The sequence below is a fragment of the Triplophysa rosa genome, linkage group LG11, assembly GCF_024868665.1.
Source record: "Triplophysa rosa linkage group LG11, Trosa_1v2, whole genome shotgun sequence".
NCBI classification, from domain to species: Eukaryota; Metazoa; Chordata; class Actinopteri; order Cypriniformes; family Nemacheilidae; genus Triplophysa; species Triplophysa rosa.
In genome coordinates, this window is record NC_079900.1 from 8470457 (window position 1) to 8487156 (window position 16700).

Consider the following 16700-nt stretch of genomic DNA (forward strand, 5'->3'; position numbering starts at 1 on the left):
AAAGGATTTTTAGAAATCTTGGCCAACTGAAAAGTATGAACATGAAAAGTATGAGCATGTACAGCACTCAATACTTAGTTGGGGCTCCTTTTGCCTGAATTACTGCAGCAATGCGGCGTGGCATGGAGTCGATCAGTCTGTGGCACTGCTCAGGTGTTATGAGAGCCCAGGTTGCTCTGATAGTGGCCTTCAGCTCTTCTGCATTGTTGGGTCTGGCATATCGCATCTTCCTCTTCACAATACCCCATAGATTTTCTATGGGGTTAAGGTCAGGCGAGTTTGCTGGCCAATTAAGAACAGGGATACCATGGTCCTTAAACCAGGTACTGGTAGCTTTGGCACTGTGTGCAGGTGCCAAGTCCTGTTGGAAAATGAAATCTGCATCTCCATAAAGTTGGTCAGCAGCAGGAAGCATGAAGTGCTCTAAAACTTCCTGGTATACGGCTGCGTTGACCTTGGACCTCAGAAAACACAGTGGACCAACACCAGCAGATGACATGGCACCCCAAACCATCACTGACTGTGGAAACTTTACACTGGACCTCAAGCAACGTGGATTCTGTGCCTCTCCTCTCTTCCTCCAGACTCTGGGACCCTGATTTCCAAAGGAAATGCAAAATTTACTTTCATCAGAGAACATAACTTTGGACCACTCAGCAGCAGTCCAGTCCTTTTTGTCTTTAGCCCAGGCGAGACGCTTCTGATGCTTCCTGCTGCTGACCAACTTTATGGAGATGCAGATTTCATTTTCCAACAGGACTTGGCACCTGCACACAGTGCCAAAGCTACCAGTACCTGGTTTAAGGACCATGGTATCCCTGTTCTTAATTGGCCAGCAAACTCGCCTGACCTTAACCCCATAGAAAATCTATGGGGTATTGTGAAGAGGAAGATGCGATATGCCAGACCCAACAATGCAGAAGAGCTGAAGGCCACTATCAGAGCAACCTGGGCTCTCATAACACCTGAGCAGTGCCACAGACTGATCCACTCCATGCCACGCCGCATTGCTGCAGTAATTCAGGCAAAAGGAGCCCCAACTAAGTATTGAGTGCTGTACATGCTCATACTTTTCATGTTCATACTTTTCAGTTGGCCAAGATTTCTAAAAATCCTTTCTTTGTATTGGTCTTAAGTAATATTCTAATTTTCTGAGATACTGAATTTGGGATTTTCATTAGTTGTCAGTTATAATCATCAAATTAAAAGAAATAAACATTTGAAATATATCAGTCTGTGTGTAATGAATGAATATAATATACAAGTTTCACTTTTTGAATGGAATTAGTGAAATAAATCAACTTTTTGATGATATTCTAATTATATGACCAGCACCTGTAAGTAAACATTTCGTTTATAAGACAATATTTTTTCAGACTATTTGCTACCCTATAAAATAATATTTAAGAGAAGGAAAAATAAAATAGATGGTTTCATTGGAAATTTATGGTTTCATCGGACACCCAAAAATGGAAATTCTGTCATCATTTACTCTCCCTCAGGTTGTTAGAAACCTGTATTAATGTCTTTGTTCTTCTAAACACAAGGCAAGATATTTGGAAGACTGTCAGTAACCAAACAGATCTCCTCTCCATTTTCTGCCATAGTAGGGAAAATAAATACTATTGGAATCAATGGGGGATGAGATCTGTTTGGTTACTGACATTCTTCAAAACTTCTTACTAATAAAAATATAAATAATTACAACTCAGGCCCTCAAACTATGAAGATTGTAAATCACATTTCTGCGGTTTTATGCATTTACAAAATTGTCAATTCTACCAATTTTTATGTTTATACAGTTTTATATAGATAGATAAGAACAGATCATATGACTGCATTTAGTTTGTTTGTGTCATGGCTCTGCTTCCTTAGTCATGTTTGTCTTGGTCCTGTAGCAGAGCCATGACAAAGTCTTTGGTTATGTGTGTAGAGAAACATATTATTGTCCTTTTGACAATAATATACGTTCTCTCCAGTGTCTCGTCATTGGCCCCGCTCCTCTCAGTTTCCTTGTGATCTTTCCCTGAGTGTTTCATTACCCACACCTGCCCTGTGTTAATTATCCCTCGTTTGTCTTTCCTATATATATACCCTCTTGTTTCTTTGTCTTGTGTTGGTGGATTGCATGTGTATGTACGTTACTGTGTTTTGCTTTGCTCCTCGGCCAGTGGTCCTGCTCCCAGCCTTGCCCCTGTTTTGTGAGTTTTGTGTTCTACCCTGTCGTGTCGTGTTTGATTTAAGACGTTTGGTCGTGTCCTATAGTTTAGTTTTACTGTTCTTGTTTTCATTTTGCCCCCCTCGTGGGAAGTCTTTTGTTTAATATATATTTCTTAGTTCTGTTTTCCCCCATTGTGGTTGTTTTGTTTTGTGTAAATAAAATCTCTGTTAACCCCTTCACGGCTGCCTGCGCTTGGGTTCTTTCACCACGATCGTGACAGTTTGCAGCTGAAAAATTCAACCTCAAGACCACAATCAGTCTTATCGGATTTGTTTTTTTAATTTTATTTATGATGTACGAATCATTTACTGTTGCAATTCCTAATAATAATGGTTATGAGAATGCGGATTCTTTTTTACTGTAGGTATTCAAACCAGTTTTTCAGCTCTTTAGGATTCAGAACTGTAATTTTATGGAAGTCATCCAAACATTTGTAGATCGTTTCATTTGAAGGGCTAAGTTGAAGTCAAATGCACAACTTTAGCAACACTGTATGTACATCAAACTATGACTGCTGGCAATTTACCGTTTGTCCCTACTCCAGGGAAAAAAGACCCAAGAAAAAGTTAAGGAGAATGTAAAATGAATCCTTTATTTTATTCTTAAAGCCCCTTTTCAATATTTAGGACACTTAAATTTTGTAAACGTTCAAGTACAAATAAACAACTATAAAATGCACAAAAAGACGAAACAAACTTGCTGGATCACATCCTACAATAACAGAGGATGCACGTGTTACAGGTTACCAGAGGGCAGTGATCACTTCTGTTCAGTTTGCTATGAAATAGAGCGTGTGAACTTACAGAATGATCGTATAATGCTCTGAAAACACAAACTGTAGTTAAAAGGCACTTCCCACTCAATCACTCTCTCCATCATCACTGATGATTCCTTGCAGGTTGCTCCAAGCTGCTGTTCTCTTGTGCCCCCTGTTTATGTGGCTGTCCCCACTATCTGAGTCAGAGTCCACAACACACTTATAGACAGAAGAGGGAGGAGAAACATTGGGACGAGGGGGCCATGCTGCTCTCCTTTTGGGACGTCCTGAGTGTCACGTTTAGGTGCGAACAAAGTAACAATGAGTGTTTGTTTCATTGAAAAGATTGAAATTTTTCAGTTGATATTAGGTGCAATTACCCTGAGTTGTGATGATGTTGCTGACGTCCAGCTCAGCCACCTCCTGTGCTTCTTCTCTCTTTAGTCGAGCTTTCTTACATTTCTCTATGGTCGGCTGACCTGGAACAAAGATAATTTAGGTTGAACACACAGTCCGTTACAACACCATATCAGTACCGTTGAACACAAAAGATACGGATATGAATTATAGGTGGTTTTTTATTTCAGCAATGTAGGAAGATCACTCGCTTGGAAAGCGAGAAGCATTTGGGTGGTTGACAATTAATCGTACATGTGTCCTATGGTGTGACATAGCAAATTTAAGAAAACAATTACACATTACATTGTTTTATATTATTCATATTTATCATATAAAATAGCAAAGGAGAGATTTATCTTCATTGTCATTTTTGCTGTCACAACATAGGACAGCTTTTCAAATTAGTCTGTCAACTACCCATAACACTCTGTGCATAACTAAAATCCAGCAGATGACTTAACATTCAATTACTAGATTTTTAATTTGCAGGTATCTCTTGGCGCAGCATTATAATATGTCATCAAACACACACACAAGCACTCAGAGAGACACTCACCTTCAACACCCAGCTCCTCCAGCTCTTTTTTCAGCACAGCCACTTTGGCCTTTATTGATCGACAGCAGTCTAAAAGCTTCTTGTAGTTCCGTCTCACGCCACAGAGGGCGATGTATCGCTTCAGCCGGGCCACTGTCTTATTCTCTTCATCCTGATGGTCAATGGTTATTTTAAATCATGTTGAATAATCATTACATTATTTATCAATTGCTGACGATGGGACTGCAGGTTTAGTTTACATTAAACAATTTAGAGAAAGAACGTTTTCTGAGAGAGATTTGCAGAAAAATCTGCAATTACCAACCGATTTCAACACAAGCTATTAAAAAAATGATAAAAATCTTTTTCCTTCAAGGTGTCAAACATTTAGTGAATTAGGGTAAGGGTTCATTAGCATTTGTGCCGAGATTTCTTTTTAACCCCGTTTAAAACAGAGGGAAAAAAAGATCTTGCCTTTCCTCTGGCTGTCTTCTCTCTCTCCTCACTACGTTTCTTCTTGGTCACACTCTTCTGTTTCCCCTCATTCTTGCTCTGCTCTTGTTCTTCCTCATCCTTCAGTGAGGGCAGAGAGGAGGAGTCAGAGTCCTCCTCTACCTTCCTCCCGTGTTCCTCTGGTGTCTTCTCTGGTAAGAAACAGAGGGATAAGCAAAAGTACGGTTTATGTCTGGTTAGTGTATAACTAATAAGAGTGTAATTGACATCATGCTTACCATTTTTCTTCTCTCTGACGGATGACTTGTCAGCATCCTCCCCTTCACTCTCTCCAGTTCTCTCGCTCTCAGAATCGCTGCTCTTCTTGGTTTTAGTCGTCTTGGTTTCCTCGTCCTCACTCTCAGAGCTGCTCCCAAAAACCTGTCTTTCCACTTCTTTCACAGCATCCATCTCTACTGGCTTCTTTTTCTTCGTATCTTTTCTTTTCTTATGTTTCTTCTCTTTGCTCCTCTCGCTTTCATCCTCAGACTCACTGTTGCTATTTTTTATCCATCTATCACTTGTTTTTTCTTCGCTGGCTGAATCTTTCTTTTTTAATTTATTCATTTTCTCTGTGGTTTGTAACTTTTCCTCATCTTCATCTGAATCCTCCAATTCCTCCTCATCTTCACTTTCTATCATCTTCCCTTGTTTCTTTCGTCTCTTTTTCGTTTCACTTTCATCTTCGGACCGCATCTCTCGCTCTTTGGTTTGCTTGCCCTTTGTCATCTTCTGTTTCTGCAGTTTTACTTTTTTCCCAGTGGTCTCCTTTTCCCCCTCACTGTCTTTGTCCGTGTTTTTGTCACTTTCTACCTCTTTTTGGCCTTCTTCGTTCATAGCCTTGACTATTCCAGAGTCGGGGGAATCTGGACAAGAGAACAGTAAATGTGAGCCACATGTTTTAATACAGAAAGATTATGAAAACATTTAGCACAACATAAATCTCACTTCAATAAATAACATTTTGCTTGGCAATGAAAAGTATTGCATGGTCACCTGGAGAAGACTCCTCGTGCCGCAGTCTCTTTTTCCTTGCCATTTCATTCTTCAAGCCTTCGTCAGCACCATCATCATCATCCACCCTTTTTCTTTTTTTCTCCACCAATTTAACCAGAGGCTCGTCATCGCTGCTATCCTAAAAAAATAGAAAGGTTAAATTGACTCTTCGCTAAGCCCTATCCTAAAAACGTCACTGACCAATCAAAGTATGCAATCCGCAAGCACAAGTCTGAGGTCCAGCGTTATTTTGACATTTCAAAGCAGCACTTTTCCAGAAATACAGTGCAACATTCAACACTTCTCAAGTCAAACTCAGTATTGCCACTGACTGTATAGATGGTTTCATCGGACACACGCACTGACCCTAAGTTAAAGGGATAGTTCACCCAAAAATGAAAATTCTGTCATCATTTACTCTCCCTCAGGTTGTTAGAAACCTGTATTAATGTCTTTGTTCTTCTAAACACAAGGCAAGATATTTGGAAGACTGTCAGTAACCAAACAGATCTCATCCCCCATTTACTGCCATAGTAGGGAAAATAAATACTACATGGGAGTCAATGGGGGATGAGATCTGTTTGGTTATTGACATTCTTACAAACCTTACTTTGTGTTTAGCAGAACAAATAAATTTAAACAGGTTTGGACCAATCTGAGGGTGAGTAAATGAGGACAGAATTTTTATTTTTGGGTGAACGAACCCTTTAAATTTTATCTTTAATTTGTATTTTTTCATAGTAATATTTTATTGTATACTAATTGTATTTAATGAATTTACATCTACTCAATAGTTATTGATTCTTTGCAAAGGTCTACCGGAAGTTAAGTTTGGGCCACATAACGTTTGTTTATGTTGCTTCTGAAACCATCTATAGCTACAGGATTATACCTATAGTATCCTATACTCATAATATAGACACACGAGGTAACCAGATTTTATTTTCTTTGTCCAAAATATTTAAATACATTTTGATAAGAGTATGCAGGATGTTAGTTTGCCAGTCCTCTTTTCAAAATAATAAAAAATATTTTTTTCCCCAAACCAGACATCAGGAAAAAATCTGTCTATACACGTTTTTAATGTAAGATGAGGGAAATAAACGATATTGTAGAATTGCTAAGAACATTTTTGTTCACTTAATTTTATTGGTTGTAATAAACATCTTATTTTTTCAGTATGCATCAATGTTATTTATTTATACCACTAAATTAGCACGTTTCACTAAAATAAAAATCAAGTTCTTCACAAAACTTAAATGTAGTCTTATGGAATATTCTGTGAAGTTTGTCGAGTAAGCCTTAGTATCTAGGCAGAGCGGAGTACATTTCTCAGAGAGAGGTGCAGTATTCCTGACAGTAGGACCACACGAGTCATCATGACCTCCTCCTCACCTGCATTTTCAAGAGTTCCTCCTCAACAATTGTCTTCATCAACTGTCTATCCTTGGTGCTGAGTGACTCTCTCCCCACTTGCTCGAGGTATCTCCTTCGTAGAATGCCCAAGGTCAGTGAACTGAAACATGGCAGAGAAAACGGTTCAAGATTCAAAATACTTCGACGGACTACTAGAAACGTCCGTGACATGGTTTTGACTTTATATCAAGCAAAGCATTTTCCTAAATTTTCTGTGCAGTCCCAACTCTCTTGTACTGTGGTACCCTCTTCTGGGCATTGACACTTCTGACAACATACATCACGTAGCGTGCTTTACCTCGCTTAGAAATCGTACTATAGTACACATTGTAAACCGCTTATCTAAATGAACCGTTTTATACCCTCATGCTTGCTTAGGTTTTTCTGACTAGGAACAGACCAAAGTTAACAACACAAAAACGACTAAGTTAATGATACAGGCCTGACGTTGTTTGATAGCTGGTTATCATACCATCATATTTATTGACGTTTCAAACTGCAAATTCGATACTTTTGCCCGCGGTTTACCTGAGGTCCGAGCAATGAGTCAGTTGTCTCACAACGAACTTTCGGATAGCGTCCTCTTCTTTCACCATGTTTTACACATCTACAAATACGGTACACGAACGGTAAACATCCCTGCGTAGTTAGCGCGCAACCCTGCCTTGGCGCGCTTTGTTGTGCACGCTCACGTCACATACGTCATGACGCACAACGTTCAATGGACGCTTTGACGTTTTAAAGGGGTCATATGTCGGAAGTACGTGTTTTTCTGTGTTTTTGGTGTGTTATAAGTTGCCCATGCATGTATTAGACACGTAAAATTGCACAAATGAAAGTGTGGGAACAAAAGATGCATTCTATCTAAAAGCGAATGCTCAACCATACTTGCCTGAAACGCCTCGTGTAACCACACCCCGGCGAATCTACGTAACTTCGTAACATGATTTGACTAAGACCGCCCAAATCTACACGTAGTTAAGGTGGGCGTAATTGTAAATCTCATTGTATCGTCGCCAGCGCAGCCATGTCGCGGAGACGATGTGTGTTTCGTTGCGAAAAGAAAGAGTCTTTGTTTGCCTTGCCAAAAGATGAGACGACTAAAACGGAATGGTTACATTTTATTTATAACACTGTTCCAGAGAAGTACAATCAGAATGTTCAAGTTTGTGCAGCGCATTTCACCGACGAATGCTTCACGAACCTGGGAGAGATCAAGACCGGCTATGCGCGAAAGCTTTCGTTAAAAAGTGGGTCAATTCCAACCATGAATACTTCGCAAGGAAAGTCTGGCGCTTCAGATTCGCAGCCTGTAAGTATATTTTCATTGTAAAATACTTTGTTACGGACTAACGCGAGTTGAGTCTGTTGTGTGTTTGTAGCGCATGTTGTTTCTTTGTGTGATCCGTAAATGCAGACAAGCACGTAGCGAAAAGACAACATAAGTCCTAATAATCAGTAATTATGTTCCAACTAGAGGCAACAAATGTTGTGTTTATAATGGGGTTTGTTGTCTTTGTTGTGTCGCGACGAGAGGCGTAGCACGTTATTAATTGTGTTACCATTCCCTGCTGTAATGCGAGCTTGTTTCTCTCTCACACAAACTCTGTGTGATGTATATGGTTGTTTGTTTATAGTCAATTAATCTTAACACCGGATTTTTTTTGTTTTTACAAACAATCAATGTACATATGTTTATTTTAGGGTACATCTCATCAGGGCCACAGTTCCGCACAATTTCACATGTCATCTCGAACAAAAAATGTTGGATCTCAAACAGACAGTATAGAAACACTGCCTGCACCGTCTCCAATGACGCGATCCTTTGGCACACAGTTGTCTTGGGGCACAATAAAGGGAACGCACGTAAGGAACAAAGGTATGTCACATTCAGTAATGCTGAATATACCATTTTTCATTTGGATTTCAGGCACCCAGGCAACGGTTTCTTCTTTTAATGTAGGTACTGAAACTACACCTAGTTTCCCTATGGTGCCATATTCTTCAACTCCCATCAAAGCACATCCTTTCACACCACGCAAAAGGCCTTATCTTGACTTGGAAGAAGAGGAAGATACAGATATTTCTGAAAGCATCGCTGAACCACACGATTCCACATATAACCCTGATGACACAGTTGTTACAGAGGAGTCCGAATTAGCGTATGTTTTGAAAACCTTTGATTATTATATTCAGTTCAGTTTTATAATTTATAAAAAAAAGTATTTCGTTTTTTTCCTACTTTAGGCAACAGACCACAAACAACGAGTCAAAGTACATTGTTTTTGAAAGCTGCCTCCGAGAGCTGTTTGAAACATGCCCAGTTTGCAAAACAAAGTGTGATGTTCAATTTAGACGAGTGGGCACCTATGTGTTGTTCATCCAGCTTTGTCCAAAGTGCAGTTATCACAGAAAGTGGGAGAGTCAGCCTGTCAATAGAAGTACCCCTGTTGGAAACTTACTGGTGTCTGCAGCTATTTACTTCAGTGGTGCATCATTCTTTCAGTTTGAAAAGGTAATTTTAATACCCTTCTGATCATAAATCTGTTTTAATCACTCTTTTATTAATATACTGTATAGTTTATAATGTTTTTCATAATTTTTTAGATTTGCAAGGCCATGCAACTTAAGATGTTCCACTACGATGCATTTAGGAGACATGCTAGGAACTACCTTGAGCCTGCTATAATACACAGGTGGAACTTTCTGCAGACCGATATGTTCAAAAAGCTGCAAGAACAGAGAAAAGTTGCAGTTGCTGGAGATATGAGGGCTGATACACCGGGTTAGTTTATATTTAAGAATAATTTTATGTTATATGGATTCTTCTGATTGCCATTTCTATGTTAGAGTAGAGACAGGACTAGCAAAAACTTTACATCTCATTTCTTTAGGGCACTCAGCAAAGTTCGGCAGTTACACCTTGATGCACCTCGAAAGCAACACCATTCTTGACATTCAGCTTGTTCAGGTAAAATTAATTTATATAATACATTTGTCAATGTAACCATGAAATAAATATTAATTTCAAGGTTTATGCCTTTTACATTTTATTGACACCCAGTGCAACGAGGTAGGCGGTAGCTACCACATGGAGAAAGAGGGCTTGCAGCGTTGTCTGGACCATCTGGAGAGTAATGGTTTGGAAGTGGAATACATCATAACGGATCGTCATCCCCAGATCCAGAAGTTCCTTAGAGAGCGCAATGTCGTGCAGTTCTACGATGTGTGGCACTTCGAAAAGGGTAACTGCTAAGGTTTATGTATTATGTGACATATATTTCTGTGTAATTACAAACACAGTGGGGTTTTTTTTGTGATTGTTTTATGAAGTTAATGTATGTATCACCAATACACAACATTTATACCTTTTTACAGGTTTGTCTAAAAAATTGAACAAACTTTCCCTAAAAAAAGAGTACTACATTGTGAAGATGTGGTTGCACAGCATCAAGAATCACATATATTGGAGTGCTACGACGTCTACTTGTGGTCCAGAAAAGGTGGCCAAATATACTTCCCTGCTCAACCACATTCAAAATGTCCACACCCATGAGAACCCTGTATTCCCGACATGTGCACATGCAGGCAAAGTGTCCAGAGATCACAAAAAATGGTTCCAACCAGGTATGCATCAGAACATTACATTAGTTTATAATGCGAATAAGTTATGAAAAAAAACTTATTTTTTGACATTAGGAATGTTCCATTTTTTTACTCTTTTTTTCTTGTTCAAGGGTCAATGCCACTCCAAAAAGTTGAAAAGATCATGAACAATAAGCGAGTCCTGAAGGATGTGGAGAGGCTCAGTCACCATTACCAGACATCTTCACTCGAAGCCTTTCACGGTGTGATCCTGCGTTTCGCCCCTAAGAATGTTGTTTTTCCATTCATTGGAATGTTGTGCAGGTATTGCACATTTTGATATTAATAATATTTATTTTTTTATGCATGATTACCGTAGTGTTTTTCATGTTTTGTATTTTATTTCATGTGTGTATTGCAGGTTGTACCTTGCAGCAATTCACTACAATGAAAATAGAGACCGTGAGCAGGCTGTAACAACTTCTGGACAACCTATATACAAGGTTGTGTTCCCCAAGTCAAAAAAGGGTGAAGCCACTACAAAGCCACTAAAAACACCCCCTTCATATGGTATGTTGTAAAACATGTTTTATTGTCATACACTTACGGAAAAATTTTACATTTAGTGATGCATCGAATTGTTCTACGTACGTAGGTTGTGTATCAATAACATTTCTTTCTGTACCATTTATTTACAGAATATGTAACTGACTTGATGAAGCTAGTTTTTGAGGAGGTGTTTACAGACCCCGCACCATTTGTGGAGGAGCTAAAACAAATCCGCGTTCCTGCTTCTATGTCCTCGCAGTTTGATAGGCCTTCAATGGAGGAAGTTGTTGGCCGGCATGTGTCACTCTTCAGACAAGCGGTGGTCGAAAGCCAACATATTGTCCATCCGGATGTGGGAACTCCTACCGAATCCGAAGCACAACACAGGATGGGATAACAACACTGACGTTCTTTCCTAAATATCCCCAGCACCAGTTTATGAAGCTTCGATAGGAGAGATACCTGTACCGCCTGTAAAGAAAAATGTCAAATATTATATTTTTATTTAACTGAAAAAAGGTGTACATGTTTACTATTGTATTAATTGTTTTTACCTATAATATTTGAATAAGATACCTTTGTTTTACTAGTAGTTGCTTTGGTGCCTTGAAAATAAATGTTTTTTGTTTTATAAAATAAAGAAATCATATGACATCAACAACTTACTCTTCAGCTGTTCTACGCCTCACGGGTCCAAAATCAGCCCTGTAAATGTTATTAATGTTCTGGAGGACGTAAGGATTTAAACAGTTAGATTCGAAGCCTGGGTGGTGTGTCATGCATTTCAGAGGGCCTGCCACCTCATTCATTCGTCTCACAACCTGTGGAAGACGACACTTGGTATTTGTAATCCAGAAAAATATAAAAGCATGTGTTATATTTACAAAAAAGTAATTACTTCGTACCTTTTGTATTTCCAAGCAGCATACATTTTCAACCTCAGTTAGCATTTTATTACTGTTTTCACATTTTCACCTACACATAAATGGTAAAAGAATAAAAGTAGGTTTTAATATTTTGTTATAAATCACTATGATTTTATTACACTGACGGCAAATCTTTATAACGTTGTATATAAAAGGTAAAAAAGTTAACTATAGTTTTAAACTATTTAACATAGATTTTTAATAAAACCTTACCAATCCTTGACATCCTGCTCGAGTCGCGCTGGCACAGTTGATGTATCGGCTTGATTGTCTTCATTTTCCGGATGAGATTCGGGCTCGAATTGATAGGGAAGTACCGCTGATGTTCCGAATATGGTAAGAGGCGTTACATTTCCGTGAAATGCTTGCAGTATTTGACCAATCACTACGCACTGGTGAACTGGCCAATCATAGCACACCTCGCTTTTCAGAGCGACGAGCTTTGTCAAAAATCAGCGCGTTTCAGAGAGGCGGGGCAAAGAGGAGATACAAACATGTACGGCATGTGGAAAATACAACGTTTTATAAACTTTAAATGGTGTATACACATTGCGTTACATCTAAAATAAACAATAATATTCGTTTTAGCCGTGCAATATGACTCCTTTAAAATACAACAACACAAGGGTTTCAAGAAAAAGAACAACTTTATTTGAAAATGTTAATAAATTGTTCATTCATTTTGAGTAACATGCCGTCACAATATTTGTACGTCATTCTGCGTATTAGTTTCATTGGCAGCGTTTTAAGCAGGGAATGCGTGCATTTATGGCTTACATTAGTCTATACAGATTAGTTTAAAAATGGGTTTTACCTTAAATGAAAAATGTACTCTTACCGTCATCTCATAGCCATAAAAATTAAGTTACAAGACAATAGTCTTATATTGTGTCATCTTGCCCATACAAATCAATTATGCTACAGTTGTGTAAACAATGTTTGTGTTTAAGACTTTTAAATCCACCCCCCCACCACCATTATGTTTATGGCTGTAACGATTAGTTGTGCACATTTTTGTCAGTTTCACAGAATATCTGACCTATCTGTACAATATTACAATTCCACCAAGTACCACTCACCCTGTCATTCAAACACATACATCACAGCTTACCATTAAACACTTTTACATGGTCAGGCAAAACAAAAATGAACTTCACATTTTTTTTTAAAGTGAAAAATCTGGACAATAAATTAACTGAATAATAAATTAAATGTAACAAAAAAGGACAAATAAGCAATTGTACCACACTGTGGCAATTTTAGGACAATTTCTAAACTAGCCTATAACCCTCCCCCACCCTTTCAGTGCAGTATTAAATGTATCAAAGTTAAACTAAAGTTATTCCCATTTTTATTTACATTGGTACCGGTTCACAGGACCCTAGTACTGGAAGGCCTCCACTCTCCTAAAATGACAATTTCTCTGTTTCTTTGTACCTTTTTAATGTTTAGTCTTTGTAGACAGTCTGCTGTCCATGACCTCTTTCATCATGCATAATGTGCCTCCGAACATGGATACGTCTCACCCGTCTATCCCCGCCCCCTATCCCTGCCCCATCCTCCTCTGATTGGCCAACACCTGATGAGACACCCCCTGATTCCAGCAGGGCCATGCTTCCCGAACCTGAGCCTCGACCATTTTCATAGATTAGGATGTTGAGCGTTTCCTCAAAGATACGTGCTTCTGGAAACTCAACCTAAATGAAGAGAAGTTGAAGAATTACGTCAGGAGTAAAAGACGAAGAGACAAAACAAGTGCTCCATTTCTCAAAAAATGTTTTTATAGGAGATGCAATTCACCTGTTGGAAACTAATTTTAACAAGGTAATAATATATAGGCAAATATGTAAATTAGACTTTTTTTCACCATGCAGTGTACTTTGTGTCTCACTGCTGGCCAAAATCTAAAGACAGACCGCAATGCACACACAGAAAAACAAGCTGTTTAATTCCCCGCTGCTCACTTTGGTCTGTTTCTTTTCAGTGGCATAAACAATGGAAGTACAGCAGACTTCAGCAATCTTGCGTCCCTCGCCATAGAAAGACCAGCAGCATATCTCGTCTCCCAGCACGTCTTTAATGAACAGCACTCTGCCATTAAAACGCAGCCCCAGCTTATCAAACAGCTCGATGTTCTTCAGGAGGTTATCATCTGAGTTGCTATGGGAGGAAAGGGTGACTTTATAGAAAACTGTGTTTACATCGTTTTACGTTTTTTCAAAACTTTCTAGAGACTAAGGCCAAGTGTCATTAACTTTTCTTACATTGAAAAATCATATAGCGTCAATTTTTACTATAGTGTGAAAAAACTCCTTTAGATCCAGAATAATATTCAATCACATTACAGTTTATTTGCTTTCTGGTAGTTAACACAGAGTATAAGAGTAAATGCTGAACGTGTGAGAATGAGTACCTTGTATAGGAATATTTATTGTTCCCTCTGTTGTTTTGCAGTTTCACCACTGGCTGTCATAAGGAACGGAACAAAAAAAAAATTGCCACCCCAATTATTTTTATACACGTGTCATTGCATTTGTCTCTGGTACTTCTCTATTATCTTACCTTCCTGCAGGTGGCTATTATCCTCTGCTCCTCTTTGGCCGAAGTGATCATAGGAATGTGACATCCCCTGCAGTTATCCCTGTGTTTCTGCATCAACATCAAACAAGCCATAAGTAACTGATAATACCGTTATCAAATACTTTACAGTTATCAAACTAAGAACCACACATTATATTAGTTCTACTTTGGACCAATACTGGATTTGGTATGTGGTGTGTGTCTCCATGGGTTCAATTCCCAGGGAATACAAATACTGGTCAAATATACACTTTTATGCATTTGGTAGATGCTTCTGTACAAAGCAATTCATTGTGATCAAATAAATGCAATCTAATGGACTAAACATGCTCTTCCTTCAAGTCAGTGGATGAATGAGGGATTTCACCTGTAAAGTGGTAAGGCAGTGCTGCACAAGGCCCTGAAGCCTGTAGTATTGTGCCTCCTTCAGCACCTCCTCCAGCTCCCGTGAGTTCTCTGGCAAAGGAACTGTCCCGTCCCGCAGGAAGTTCAGCACCAGGGAAAAGTGTCTCCCACTTCTGTCCAACACAACCCAGCCTTGGGAGAGAACACACACATTTATACCAAATCTGAATCACAGTTGTAATATTATGTTTAAGGGTTATTGTACATGTTGGTCAGATGTGTTGAATGTTTTTCCTTACCCTCTGAGTCTATGGTGACCTCCTTGCTCCCATCACACATGCTCCTGAGCAGACTGTCCTCCTTGCTGAGCGTCTGGACCGTGGTGTAATGGAGAGTACCTCCCACATTGAGCTTCACATACTTACTGCTGGTCAGGCTCCTGTCAGACTTTTCTTCCCCAGCATGGCTAGTGGAGTGTGAGGCAGAACCGGTCACGTTCACCACAGTCCCTCCGGATGAACCAGACGCCTCGGCAGACATCAGAGGAGTGGAAATCAAACCCTGCTACTCTTCTGCCTGACGTTGCAATATAAAGCACAGAATTGAACCACCTTCTTGATGATAAGTGATACTGACTCACATCATTACAACATGGAACGGGGCGTTAACAGGAAGCATGGACAGCAGGACATCAGTGTCATTTCTGGCGATTGCTCACAAGTGTACATGCACAAAAAAATGTAAAAATTTATGAGGGGCACATAAACTAATAAACGTAATGACACCTCTTCAGAGATGCGTCGCCGAAGTGTAATTAAACCATTAAAAAAGTCATAAAATGTTTAACAAACACCTTAACCTTTCCAGAAAAAAAAACGTTTAGACCCATCAGGCTACGACATAACCGAACAACATCAGGCATATAAAACAATGCATTGAGCAGCTATCACGGGAGTATCTTTGAAAATGTAATTTATACGAGAAAAAATGTCCTCAAGAGAATATGAATAATTCTCTACTACAGAAGTGTCACTGTAGTAATACAAAACAAACCTATCGAATTAGGTCAAAACACTCTTAACTCCAGTTGAGAAGTTCTAGCTAACGTTAATCCTCACACAGGCCACTCCAAATTTGCTTCTCTGTGATCATTTAACAATTTCACCACTATAAATTAACGTTAGAAGAAAACCACATGTAACGTTACGCAACCTGTCGATGATCACTAGCCGTCAAGTTTAGTTAATATGATGTCCACATATTGATAAGCTTATTAGCTATGCTAGCTGAGGGAGTGTCGATGAGCATAGCACTCACCGAGCTGCGTAGCGAAAACTCCTCACGACGAGGTGCACAATATGCAGAGTAATCGCGACGGACGATTACATCTACTACAATAACCCTGTCATGTTTTTCACAAGATCATAATTTCCTCTTGTTTCTCGGGCCAAAACTGTCTTCCTCTTTCTTCTTGTTGTGGGTTGACAGACAATGGCTGCTTCCCCTCGCAAGCACTGTCTTCCGTAAACTGTTTGGTCCAAACTGACGTCTGTCAAGAAAATTAATCCCGCCCCGTGACATAGCGTACGTGATGTGGTGAATGCAGCCAATCGTGGAGGGTTGTTTTATTACGTCAGCGTTTTCTAAAAGCACTCAAAACGATGGAAGCCCGTTTCCGCCAGGGTTGGGGATTCTTTTAGATTTTATAACTGATTATGACTTAGTGTCTCATAATAATGAGAATCTAAGTCGAAATTTTGACTTAGTAACTCAAAATAATGAAACTTTCTCATAATAATGAGTAAGTAACTCATAATAATGAGAAACTTTCTCATAACAACGACTTGGTATCTCATAATAATGAGAAACTTAGTCGAAAGTTTGACTTAGTCGAAAGTT

General features: G+C 39.1%; 3 protein-coding genes across 3 annotated transcripts; 1 reads left to right on the forward strand and 2 right to left on the reverse strand.

The window, feature by feature from the left end:
• Positions 1 to 2799: 2799 nt before the first annotated feature.
• Positions 2800 to 7504, reverse strand: hirip3 (HIRA interacting protein 3). The gene is made up of 8 exons (XM_057346797.1): positions 7345 to 7504; positions 6796 to 6916; positions 5401 to 5539; positions 4644 to 5270; positions 4387 to 4556; positions 3934 to 4084; positions 3359 to 3457; positions 2800 to 3265 (listed from the first exon to the last, which is right to left on the reverse strand). The coding sequence occupies exons 1-8, from the start codon at positions 7410 to 7412 to the stop codon at positions 3081 to 3083; spliced, it is 1560 nt and encodes a 519-aa protein (XP_057202780.1). The 5' UTR covers positions 7413 to 7504; the 3' UTR covers positions 2800 to 3080.
• A 515-nt stretch (positions 7505 to 8019) lies between these two features.
• LOC130562012 (uncharacterized) lies at positions 8020 to 11611 on the forward strand. Its single transcript, XM_057346795.1, has 11 exons — positions 8020 to 8128; positions 8521 to 8695; positions 8780 to 8978; positions 9064 to 9331; positions 9424 to 9601; positions 9711 to 9787; positions 9881 to 10061; positions 10195 to 10443; positions 10554 to 10725; positions 10823 to 10971; positions 11100 to 11611. The coding sequence occupies exons 1-11, from the start codon at positions 8084 to 8086 to the stop codon at positions 11345 to 11347; spliced, it is 1941 nt and encodes a 646-aa protein (XP_057202778.1). The 5' UTR covers positions 8020 to 8083; the 3' UTR covers positions 11348 to 11611.
• Positions 11612 to 12504: 893 nt separating this feature from the next.
• kctd13 (potassium channel tetramerization domain containing 13) lies at positions 12505 to 16339 on the reverse strand. The gene is made up of 7 exons (XM_057346829.1): positions 16119 to 16339; positions 15101 to 15377; positions 14824 to 14993; positions 14439 to 14525; positions 14290 to 14342; positions 13841 to 14036; positions 12505 to 13573 (listed from the first exon to the last, which is right to left on the reverse strand). Exons 2-7 carry the CDS (start codon positions 15339 to 15341, stop codon positions 13325 to 13327), a joined length of 996 nt encoding a protein of 331 aa, XP_057202812.1. The 5' UTR covers positions 15342 to 15377; positions 16119 to 16339; the 3' UTR covers positions 12505 to 13324.
• Positions 16340 to 16700: the final 361 nt, after the last annotated feature.

Coding starts and splice junctions, on each gene's coding strand:
- kctd13 (XM_057346829.1), bottom strand. CDS start 15,341: ATGTCTGCCGAGGCGTCTGGTTCATCCGGAGGGACTGTGGTGAACGTG. Junction 14,526..14,823: donor ACTGCCTTACCACTTTACAG/GTGAAATCCCTC, acceptor ATGTTGATGCAG/AAACACAGGGATAACTGCAG. Junction 14,343..14,438: donor TAATAGCCACCTGCAGGAAG/GTAAGATAATAG, acceptor TCCTTATGACAG/CCAGTGGTGAAACTGCAAAA.
- LOC130562012 (XM_057346795.1), top strand. CDS start 8,084: ATGAATACTTCGCAAGGAAAGTCTGGCGCTTCAGATTCGCAGCCT. Junction 8,129..8,520: donor GCGCTTCAGATTCGCAGCCT/GTAAGTATATTT, acceptor TGTTTATTTTAG/GGTACATCTCATCAGGGCCA. Junction 10,726..10,822: donor TTCATTGGAATGTTGTGCAG/GTATTGCACATT, acceptor TGTGTATTGCAG/GTTGTACCTTGCAGCAATTC.
- hirip3 (XM_057346797.1), bottom strand. CDS start 7,412: ATGGTGAAAGAAGAGGACGCTATCCGAAAGTTCGTTGTGAGACAACTG. Junction 5,271..5,400: donor GCACGAGGAGTCTTCTCCAG/GTGACCATGCAA, acceptor TCTCTTGTCCAG/ATTCCCCCGACTCTGGAATA. Junction 4,085..4,386: donor AGAAGACAGCCAGAGGAAAG/GCAAGATCTTTT, acceptor ATTGACCATCAG/GATGAAGAGAATAAGACAGT.